Source organism: Panthera pardus, unplaced genomic scaffold (genome assembly GCF_024362965.1).
Source record: "Panthera pardus isolate Hobbes unplaced genomic scaffold, ASM2436296v1 HiC_scaffold_16, whole genome shotgun sequence".
NCBI classification, from domain to species: Eukaryota; Metazoa; Chordata; class Mammalia; order Carnivora; family Felidae; genus Panthera; species Panthera pardus.
Genome location: NW_026526721.1, coordinates 70,897,520 through 70,909,427, shown reverse-complemented (window position 1 = coordinate 70,909,427; position 11,908 = coordinate 70,897,520). Strand labels below are relative to the sequence as shown.

At 39.1% G+C, this 11,908-nt stretch overlaps 2 protein-coding genes across 3 annotated transcripts in view; one reads left to right on the top strand and one right to left on the bottom strand.

The window, feature by feature from the left end:
* The window catches only part of RUBCN (rubicon autophagy regulator), a 69,770-nt gene extending 60,864 nt beyond the window's left edge, over positions 1-8,906 (bottom strand). Inside the window, exon 1 of the mRNA XM_053903466.1 lies at positions 8,455-8,906. The gene's annotated coding sequence lies outside the window, so the exon portion shown is untranslated. The remainder of the gene's footprint in view (positions 1-8,454) is intronic.
* A 114-nt stretch (positions 8,907-9,020) lies between these two features.
* FYTTD1 (forty-two-three domain containing 1) overlaps positions 9,021-11,908 on the top strand; it is a 29,516-nt gene continuing 26,628 nt past the window's right edge. Inside the window, exon 1 of one of the 2 annotated variants that reach the window (XM_019448694.2) lies at positions 9,021-9,279. In XM_019448694.2, coding sequence (XP_019304239.2) covers positions 9,174-9,279 — 106 coding nt within the window. In that variant the 5' untranslated portion in view covers positions 9,021-9,173. Of the gene's footprint in view, positions 9,280-10,160; positions 10,308-11,908 lie in introns of those variants that run through there. The other variant, XM_019448696.2, reaches the window with a different exon arrangement.

The following is an 11,908-nucleotide window of genomic DNA, read 5'->3' as shown; positions in this document are numbered from 1 at the left end:
CGCTTAACCAACCAAGCCACCCAGGCGCCCCAAGCTTCCCTTTTTATATAGTTTGTATCAATCTATATTCCTAGGATATATCATTTTAAAATTTTTTGTGTTTTAACTTTATAAAAAGGGTATTGAACTGTATTTATTTTGGGGGCTTTACTTTTTTTTACTTAATATTACATTGAGAATATTTAATCGTATTATCATATGTCACTATAGTTCATGGATTTTGACTGCCATATAATAGTCTATTGTGTGAATACACCAGTTTATTCATGCTGTCTTTCATTGATAGGCATTTGGGTTGTTTCCAGGTTTTTGCTATTGTAACCAGTGCTGCATTCTCTTACACATCTCCTCTTTTATATAAGTAAAGGCTTCTCTTTCATACATACCTAGAAATGGAATTGCTAGGTCCTCAGGTTATTGTCTGCTCTAGCTTTTGTTTTGAGTGGTGGGTTTGTAGGTGCATAGTTTTAAAAATAACTAGTTATGAAATTGTAACTAATTATAGTTATCTCTTTAAATGTTATTTATTTATTATTTTTTAATGTTTTATTTATTTTTGAGAGAGAGAGACAGAGTACAAGCAGGGGAGGGGCAGAGAAAGAGGGAGACACAAACTCTGAAGCAAGCTCCAGGCTCTGAGCTGTCAGCACTGAGTCCAACGTGGGGCTCAAACTCACTGACAACAAGATCATGACCTGAGCCAAAGTCAGACGCTTTACCAACTGAGCCACCCAAGGCGTCCCTATTTATTTTATTTTGAGAGAGAAAGAAAGATCAGGGGAACGGCAGAGAGACAGGGAGGGAGATAAAGAATCCCAAGCAGGGTCCACACTGTCAGCGCAGAGCCCAACACAGGGCCGGAACTCATGAACCATGAGATCATGACCTGAGCTGAAATCAAGAGTCAGACACTTAACCAACTGAGCCACCAGGTGCCCCTAGTAATATTTTAAAAGTCAAAAAACTTGAATAAATTTGATCTTGGTCAGTCTGTTTGTTTTCAAAATCTAGGATGCTATTTTATACAAATAGTAAGAGGTCCAAGAATACCACTGGTAGAAAGCCAAATTCACTCAAGAATCAGTTATTCAAATAATGGGTTTTTAAAGCTCATTACATTTACCTATTTGCCAAAACTTTGAAGAAATAGTTTGAAGAAATAGTCTTCTCAAATATATTCAACACATATCAATTATAGTCATGAATATGTGCTTTTTAAAATTATATTCACTAAAATTATTCTTGGCAGCATTTTTTAAATATTCTAATTTTAAAAGCTAAGGAATGGCTTCCACTGGCCAAGTTAAAAACAACTTGAGCATCAAAATGAGTTATTATATGTATACATAATCTACATTATTTTCAAAGGTAAGCACAGCCCTTACACTCTTCACCCCTTCGCTTTTCAAGAGACAAATTTTGAATGAAGGATGGGTCTGAATTTCTATAGAAATTTACATGCATATATACATAAGTGTGCAAATAATAAATAGAAAAAGGGAGAAAGAAAGGAAGGAAAGATGTTTTCCACAGTAGAATGTCAACTAGTGAATGTAGAGGAATGACAAACTTAGAAAATCACTATTTTGGAGCCACCACTGTAATAATTGATTCATGCAAGAATCATGAATGGATGCTAAAGCCATTAGTGAAATTTGTTCTGAAACAGGATATTTATACAGTTTCAAACTATCTCCCCACAGATGATTTACTTATTAGAAATGGGGGAGAAATCTGGCAGACATGCTTTAATCGAGTGATCAAAGTTAAAATCACCAATAAGACAAAATGATATGTGCATCCTGGTGTTAAATACTTAGAAGAACACATCACTTACACAGCACTCATGACAAAGTGAATAACCTGAATCTAATCACAGGTTAAAAATAAGACAAGCCAAATTGGAAGACAGTCTATACAATAACTGCCTTCAATCTTCAAAAATGTAGTAAATATCATAAAAAAACAAAACAAGAAAAGCTGACAAATTTTATCAGATTAAAGGAGACAAAAGAGAGGCATCTGCGTGGCTCAGTCAGTTAAGTGTCCAACTTCAGCTGAAGTCATGATCTTGTGATTTGTGGGTTTGAGCCCCGAATCAGTCTCAGCGCTGACCCCTGACCCTGTGGAACCTGTTTGGGATTTTCGTCTCTGCCCCCTCTCTGCCCCTCCCCAACCTGTGCTGTCTCTCTCTCTCTCTCTCTCTCTCTCTCTCTCTCTCTCTCTCAAAATAAATAAATAAACTTAAAATTAATTAAAAAAAATAAAGGAGACAAGAGGCAGGACAAAGAAATGCAACATGTGAACCTGGACTGGATCCTAGGTTGGAAAAAAATATATATTGTTAAAAGGATAATTGGCAAAATTTAAATATAGACTATACATCAGAATAGAATTGCATCAATGTTAAATTTTCTGACTTGATCATTTTAGTATGATTATGTAAAAAAATCCTTAGAGACATATTCTATATCGTGATGTCTGGAATCTACTCTCAGATTGTCCAACAACAAATAATAATAATTATAGCTATCTGTGTGCCTGCATACCAATCTTCCTCCACTTACAATGGGGTTACATCCTGACAAGCCCATCATAAATTGAAAATATCATTAGTTGAAATTGCATTTAATACACTTAACCTACTGAACATCATAGCTTGGCCTGGCCTACCTTAAACATACTCAGAACACTTCCATTATTAGTCTACAGTTGTTCAAAATCATCTACCACAAAACCTATCTAATAATAAAGTGTTGACTATCTCATGTAATGTATTGAATACTGAAAGTGAAAAATGGAATGGCTGTGGGAGTGTGGAATCTTTGTAAATGTATCAATTGTTTGCCTTCCTGATCACCTGGCTGATGGGGAGCCTGCTGGCGGCTGCTGCCCAGAGCCATGAGAGAGTGTCTACTGAATATCACTAGCCTGGGAAAAGATCAAAATTCAGAATTCTAAGTTCAGTTTCAACTGAATGCCTATCACTTTCATACCACCATAAAGCCAAAAAACTCTGTCATACAGATCATCTGTATACAGAAAGCATATGTGGCAAAACTTTAATTATTGGTAAATCTTGGTGAAGGGTATATGGGTATTACACTATTTTTAGTGTACAACATGTGTACAACATTTTTCTAGATGTGAAAATAAGCAAGGATTTTTAAGATCCTTTTAAAAAATAGGCAAGGATTTTAGTATGGTTTTGTTTTCTCATGATTGCATCCTTATCAATGTAACCAAAATTTTAGTTTCACATGGAAATTTCTAAAAAAAAATTTTTATGTTTATTTTTTGAGAGAGAGAGAGAGAGACAATACAAGCAAGGTAGGGGCAGAGAGAGAGGGAGACACAGAATCTGAAGCAGGCTCCAGGCTCTGAGCTGTCAGCATAGAGCCCAATGCAGGGCTTGAACCCATGAACTGTGAGATCATGACCTGAGCTGAAGTTGGACGCTTAACTGACTGAGCCACCCAGGCACTCCAATGATTAATTTTTAATTTGTTTTGAGTTAATTTCTGGTTTTTCCACAGCTCAGAATTTTTAGAAGTCTTTACACAATTTTTTCCAAAACCAACTCATTGATTTTACCACATTTACTGATTTACCAAAATTCTTTTTTTCTTTTCCTTTTCTCTTTTAATAAAGCTTATAGGGGTGCCTGGCTAGCTTAGTCGGTAGAGCATGTGACTCTTCATCTCAGGATCATGAGTTCAAGCCCCACGTTGAGTGCAGAGATTACCTTTAAAGAAAATCTTTTGGGGGCACGGTGGCTCAATTAGTTAAGTGTTCAATATTTGATTTCGGCTCAGGTCATGATCTCACAGTTGATGAGATAGAGGCCTGCATAGGGTCTGTGCTGATATTACAGAACCTGCTTGGGATTCTCTCTCTCTTCCTCCCACCTCAAAATAAATAAACTTAAAAAATATTTTTTTAAAAAACAAAGCTTATAGTAGTTCATATCAAATGGGATTTTTAAAAGTGTTCTCTACACCCAACATGAGGCTTAAACTCACAACCCTGGGGTCAAGAATCACATGTTCTGCTGACTGAACCAGCCAGGCACCCCTCAAATGGGATGATTTTTAAAGCTTTTGAAGAATGTTGCCAGGTCTTAATTGAATGGTTCTATTCTGTCTTGATAGCAACATTTCCACCCACTTTAAGTATTTAGTATTGGTTCATTTATTCAATTATATGGGAAAACCCATTGCATACAAATTCAGAAATTGCGAAGTTACAATGAAATTTGTAAAAATCTTATTTCTGGGCTGAGCCAATTCTTAATATATTAGAAGAATGTTCAGTATGTCCCTGTCCCAGCTCTCTGAAAGTCCAGCTGGATAAACCTGAGCCAAGAGAAGGGATCCTCTACGGAGGGAAAGAGAGAGATGAGAGTCCAGCCAAGGCTCTTCATCCCAGAGCAAGGAGGCCAAGGGGCAAAGGGAAAAGAAGCATGGAGAGAATAAAGAATGCTAAAGGCCCCATGATCCTTAACCAACTGAGCCACCCAGGCACCCTGAGAATATATCTTTATAAAGAACACAATCATGTAAATAAAGGGAAACTGTGTGACTAATGTAGATTTGTGTAGCTTTAGAAAATTCCACAATTAGTCATTCAGTGAATTGACTATGATCCTTGGTTGAGAGGATGCCTACCCTGCCCAGAGAAGACAAAGCCTAATAAGGAGTGAGCTAGAAACCCAACCCCTGAGTCCAAGAAGAATTCCCCTTCAAGTTCCCCTGTCCATCCAGAGCAAGTTGTCTAGTCAGAGAAAACTGATGGGACTTACAGGGGCTTGAAGACCAGTAATGCCTCCAGCTACGCCTGGAAGCCTGCCTGTCATATATCTGCTGTACTGCCCTGCTGCATCACTGTGATGTAGCAGTGTCTCGCACATAGTAGGAACTCAAACTCTGTTTGGACAAATGAATGAATGAAACTAGAGATTAAGAGCCAGAAGACTAGAACAGCTATAAAAGCTTAGAACAGGGGCGCCTGGGTGGCTCGGTTGGTTAAGCGTCCGACTTCGGCTCAGGTCATGATCTCACGGTCCGTGGGTTCGAGCCCCTCGTCGGGCTCTGTGCTGACAGCTCAGAGCCTGGAGGCTGCTTCGGATCCTGTGTCTCCTTCTCTCTGTGACCCTCCCCCGTTCATGCTCTGTCTCTTTCTGTCTCAAAAATAAACAAACGTTAAAAAAAAATTTTTTTTTTAAAAGCTTAGAACAAAGGAAAAGGGCAACACAAAAGAGGAACAGGAAGCTATAGCAGAGAGGAAAAGAAAAAGCTACTGCAGAAGATAGAGTGGCAAATGGGGTAGAACAAGAAGAACCGAGAAAAAAGAGAAGAAAAACTGTACTGTGCATGCAAGTAGCTTAAAAGAATTAGGTATAACGGTAATTATACCTACAGATGATACAAATTATACCCTAAATCCCTTTATAGCCCGGTGTAATGTAAATTTTACAAAATTACAAAAATTTGAAAAGCATGGGTTGATACCAAAATCAGACAGACATTACAAGAAAAGGAAACTACACTCAATATTACTCATGAAAAGAAAAACAATATCCTTGACATAACATTAGCAATACAAATCCAACAATATATTAAAAGGATAATACACCATGACCAAGTAGGTTTATCCTAGAAATGCAAGAGTAGTTCAACATTTGAAAAAAAAAATAATAAAAAATTAAAAAACCCATTTGGTCATCTCAAAAGATGCAGAAAAAGTATTAAATAAAATTCAACATTCACTCATTAAAACTCTCTGCAAACCAGGAGTAGAAGGAAACTTCTTCAACCTGATTAAGGGCATCTACAAAAAAATCTAACATGATATTTTATGGCAAAAAGCAATGCTTTCCCCCCGGGATTTGTAATGAGGCAAAGATGCTCACTCCCACCACTCCTTTTAAATATGGTACTGGCATCCCTAGCCAGTGTAATAAGACAAGCAAAAGAATAAAAGGCATACAGGTTGGAAACAATTATGCTGAGGGAAGTAATCCAGATTTTAAAAAGTATATACTGTAGGATCCTACTTATGTAAAATTTTAGAAAGTGCAAATTAATCTACAGTATCAATGGTTGTTTAAGTAATGGTTGGGGAAAGGATTACAAAGGAGCACAGGAAAATTTGTGGGAATGATAGATATGTTTATTCTCCTGAGTATGGTGGTGTTTTCACAGGTCTACACACCGTACACCTGTATAAACTACACACTTTAAATATGTCTTTTATTGTCTGTCAGTTATACTTCAACAAAGCTGAGAAAAGGGGGGCTTAGAAGAAATATCGAACTAATAAAAATAGTAAGAAGTGAAATACATGAATTATGATCACCTTTGAAGAGAATGTGGATCTCTATGCACATTATAAAAAGAGAGCTGAAACCTGTTGATAGAAAAGTATGATGTTAAGGTTGCCTGATTTAGTCAATAAAAATATAAGACTCCCAGTTAAATTTGAATTTCAGATAAATAATAATTGTTTAATATAAACACATCCTAAATATTGCATGCAACATCATGTAGTAAAAAAAAAAAAAACAAAAAAACATTGCTATTTATTCATTGTTTACCTGAAATTCAAATTTAATTGATCTTGTATTTTTTCTGGCAATCCTAGACATGGCCTTATCTATGATGTAGGACATCAAGCCTCTAAAAAGGGCAGCTGCTTGATTTCGGTGTTTATTCTGACTTACATGAAGCTGCTGAACTGCTATACAGCAGACAATGGCTGTATGTTCAGTGTCCAGCACAGTACTGTATTTATTTACAGCTGGTGCTCAGAAAATATTTTTTGTTCTGCAAACTGTATGAAGATACGGACTGAACCCATCTTACTTATCATTTTACAATACCTGGTGTTCAATGAATATATGATTAAATGAATAGCTACCTCTCATGCCCCAGAAAATACAGGGTCAACCTTTTAACTCCAGCCCTTGTAGCTGGCTGATTGTCTTCTCAGACAAGCCCCAGTTCTGATTTCTTATCTTGTCTCTCACTTCACTTTTGCTGGATGTGTCTCAGGTTGCTGTTTTGTTTTCTATTTTGTGTGTGACTGACCTATCCTTTTACAATGCCTCTTGTTTTTCCCTTTGGAATCTGGGTGATTGCTCTGAGATTCTGAGACCCTCAGCCTTTGGGGAAATCTCAAAGTCTGACACACAACAGCTAGGATTGCTTAATGAAATATTTGGGCATGTTCCTTTTAAAGTTAAGGAAATTTGGAGTAGAGCTTCAGTTTTGGGGAGAAGATAAGGATAAAAGGGAATCTTTATATATATTATATATATTATGTATATAACAATATATATTATATATATTATGTATATAACAATATATATTATATATACATATATATATATTGGTGGTGGGTAGGATTTTATACATTTGGGATTTTTATTATGTCCTATTAATACCTGAAGTACAGAATGCATCGAAACTCTAAATACATTCAGTTTCCTTCATAAAATTAAAAACCTAATGTTCTTCCCTGTAGTTTACTCTCACAAATAACCAGAGATTATAGAAGTTATTTCTAGGAGAAGAATGATAGTGTGGAGAAAAATGTTTTCATGCTTAGAAGATTTTAGAACCCTAAGAAATCCAAAAATAATTAAGTATAATGTATGCATTTAGTATAACTAATTCTTGTTTTGCAGATGAGTATGAGATCCAGACAGTCTCCCAACCTCACACAGTAAATGAAGTGAGTGAAAAAGGTACCACTCAATAAAATCTAGGTCTCCCTCATACTTTTATCTCCATAACCCATTTTCCCTAGTTCTTAGCAGTCAGGAGAGGGGTGGTGGCTGCTGGGTGGAATAGTAACAAAATCAAGCACATTGTGCTAAGAGCATATATGCTACTCTCCTTGACATGACAAATATTGTTCTTGAGTTTTTAGTGCAAACCTTCCTTTACCATTAAAGTTTCTTGTACTGCTTCATAGATGTGTCCTGGGTTGATTCACTCTTCTTATATGGTTATATTTTTGTCATTGGGGGAAAAATTAAGTGCAGGGTACTGTGGTTTTGAGATGCTTTACGTCACGGGTTTATTTCTATGCAAATAAAATTTTAGGAAGTAGACAGGAGAAAAGTGGCGGAGATTTCTAAATGGAGGAATACCTGTCCTTTTTTTTTTTTTTCCTTAGATGCAAATGTCTTAGATAGTTTTAAGCTGTTATGAGGGTCATATAACCTAAATGCTTCCATACAAGCACAGTTGCTTTGGAGGAGAAAGAGGTAAGAAGAGAGAAAATATCATGTTTTGTAAATAGGAAAAAAAGTTATTACGTAGAAATTCATAAAATATTATGAAGTTTTCCTACAAGGATGATTAGAAAGAAAAACGAATCCCCAACACAATCAATTCCCAACACAAATGAATTAGAGAAAAATGCAGCCAAACAAGCAGAGGTACTTACCCCTCTCCCAAGGGAAGATGAAGTGTTATTAAGGTAGCTAGTACCGTGCAAAATGTTTTAACAGTGCCGGTTGAGAAGTGGTACAGATACGGGAAACGTTAGCATTTGCTTTTATTGGTAAGGTGACGCAAGAATTGTCACTGCATCTTTTCTTCTGCGTGCAGACGAGGCGACTCCGCATGTTGCAGGTGGAGGAGCTGGCCTGGGAGAGGGGAGCTGGGTCGCAGTTCTGCAATCTAAGCTGGATGGGGTCTACCCTGCCTCTGAGGCTGCATTGCAGTGGGGTGTGAAAGGTTCGTGTGTACCAAAGCTTAGGGAGCCTTTCTGTAGCAGGAAGGAGTGGAGGAACACAATCTCATTTAAGGCATGCGACTCTGACGCGCTCAGGGTCCAGTATTCCCCAATTTGGGCGGAAAGGGAAATAGCGAAAACAGCGGCCCTTGCAAGCGCCCAGAGCAGGGGTGCAATGTTTCCTCCGGTCCATCAAGGGCCGCTAGGATCATGTCCCCGCGTGTAGCCGCTCTCGCCGGCCTCTCGTCTCTGTAGCCTCTCCCCCCCGCAACCCGCCCCCCTCCCGCAGCCGCGGGTGGGAGAGCGAAGGCGCGGCCAGCACGCGTGCGCGTTCCCTCGGTGCAGCTAGTCTGCGTGCGTGAGTGGGAGGTGGCAGGCCTCAGTTTCTGGCCTTCTCCGCTGACTGTTCCAGCGCGACGTCCCCAACCATGAACCGGTTTGGTACCCGGTTAGTGGGAGCCACGGCGACCCCGCCGCCGACGGCGGCGAAAGCCCGCAGCAATGAAAACCTTGACAAAATTGATATGTCTTTGGGTAAGGAGCGAGTTGGACCGAGTTGGAGTGGGGGGAGGGTGTGGGTGGAACCAAGTAGCGCGGTTTGTGGGGGAAGGGGCGGTTGGCCGCAGTTGTCGGTCGAGTTTTTTTGCGGGTGGGCGGAACCAAGTGAGGGCCCGTGGGGACAAGGGGAGCGCCAGCCGCTGCCGCGGTCGGGCCGGAGGGACCCGGGCGTCCCCTCGGCGGGGCCGTGTCTGTGCAGGGACAGTGGGGGCGGATGGCGCTGCGGGCCGGGAGGTGGAGGGTCGAGCGGCGCTACCCTCTTGGGCGACCCCGGCTCTTTGTGAGGAAAACTCCTCGGGTTTCCCCTCGAGCGTGTTCGCTGTGGGCGTTATCAGGCGAGCGAGGGGAAAGATCCGACCAAGCCATCCCTCCTGAAGAAAGCCCTTTGAGAGCCCGGCTGGGTCTGCGTTCGGTTAGAGTCGCTGGTTCCGGAGGAGGGCTTGTTGGGCATTTTGTGTGGCCAGGCCTACGCCTGGCGCGGTGCGAGAAATGCAGAGACGCCCCCGGGAGTTGGCCATTTCTGACGGGCGCCAGACCTCGGGGCCACATCGGGGGCGCGGACCCGAGAGCGTTTTTCAGAAAATACCGCCAGACAAGGGCTTCCTCAGATGGTGTGTTACTAGGAGGTGCCTAGAAAGGAGCGCTCCTTAATCAGTCTTAAAGTTTGCTAATTAGGAAAAAAGCAAAAACTGACGGAGACTGACACGGATTAACGGGAAGCCGGGAGAAGCAATGGGGTCTAGCCCATGAGTGGGGTGGTTTGGTGAGGATTATGGAAAGAGGAGGAGGGTTGGGGATTCAGTTGAAAATTCAGACCTAACACAGGTGAGGCATTAGTCTCTGGATTAGCTGGCCTGAAAATTATTCTCTTTTTGTCAAAATTCAAGTTATGGGTATTAGATAGAGTTAGTTCTGCCAGTGCTTTCGGTGGCTTGCAGGTTTTCGGATAAGTGTTTGAAAAGTACCTGAGAGGCGGATGCAGAGGTGTAACTTCCCCAAGGAAGGTATTTTTCTTTTGCTGTGGTTCATCTGCACAGTTTTTGTTTGTTTTTTTGTCAAAACTCAAGAACTCTTGGATTTCTGTGATTAGTGCACGTCAGAATCCAATATGTGAATTAAGTAAATCATCAGAAATAATAGGTTTGGCCTCAAGTCTTGTCTTGTTTATAGTAATGAGCTCTAAAGAAATGAGAAGCCTCTTCAGCTAAGGCCAAGAAGAATATAATAACAAGTAGTATTGAGCACTTACTACCTTGCAGGCACTGAACGAAACATTTTATGTGTGTTAACTCAGTTTAGCCTCCTAGTAACTCTTGAGGTATGTGCTCCTAATAGTAAAGAGCATTGAATCCAGAACCACACTGTCTCAATTCAGATCCTCTGCCACTTACTAGCCCATGTGGTCACAGGGAACTTGTTTCTCGGTGTTTCATCTGTAAAAAGATGATGATAATGACCGTGCTTATCTCCCTCAGAGGGTTGCTATGTTAAATGATTTAATAGGCATATGTAAACTGCTTAGAACAGTACCTGGTACACAGTAAGCACTATATTTACATATAAACATGATATAAGCCATCGTTGTTATTCCCATTTTACAAAACCTGAGCCATAGGAAAATAACTTGTCCCAAATCATACAAGTAAAAAAAACAAAAACAAAAACCCTGTAGATGTTGCAGGAAACGTTAAACATGTATTTTCATAACCAATTCATTTCTCAAGTTTCTAGGTTCTTTTTTTAACGCATTTTGTTTGGTGGTTAGGATGTTCAAGTGAAGAAAACAGGGATAATTTTCTTTGAGGTAGAAATGAAGTGCTGTGGATAGCTAAAATAGACCTTGGTTTCTTTTCTCTCCCAAGAATATATAGCATTCTTTCCCTTTTTTTTTTTTTAAGTTGAGAATTTTACAGAAATGGGAGGAAGAGATGATACCTGCTTTTTTAAGTGTATTTTTTTAGTAGTCTCTACACCTGACATGGGGTTGAACTTATGACCCTGAGATCAAGAGTTGCATGCTCTTCTGAGCCAGCCAGGCACCCTGAGAAATTGAGAGAAATAAAATACCTATTTTAGACAGTCATGCTTTGTGAATATTCCATTTTATCAGGTCTGCAGAGGTTTAGAATACGATTTTTGTTTGTTTTAAATGGTGGCTGTATGAATTATATGAATATTTATATATATCTACCGAGGTTACCAATAGGTGGCCTCACTGGCTCAGTTTCTTAATTTTAAAATAGGTATTATAATACTTCATAGAATTCTTGTGAGAATTAAATGAATACATGTGCAATGTTAGGTACTCTTATTATTACCATATATATCCTCCTATTATCATGTATATATATGTTATTACTGTGTATGGCCCATGTATATGCCCCTATTATTACCATATATATGTATAAATAATATATATACATATATATACATATATATAAATAATATATATACATATATATACATACATTGTATGTTATATACATACAGGTAGATTATATATATACATGGACAACATATGTATACATACATACACATATATATATTCATGGAAGAAACTTTTTCATAAAAGTAGCTCATTGTAATGAATTTTTGTTTTGATACA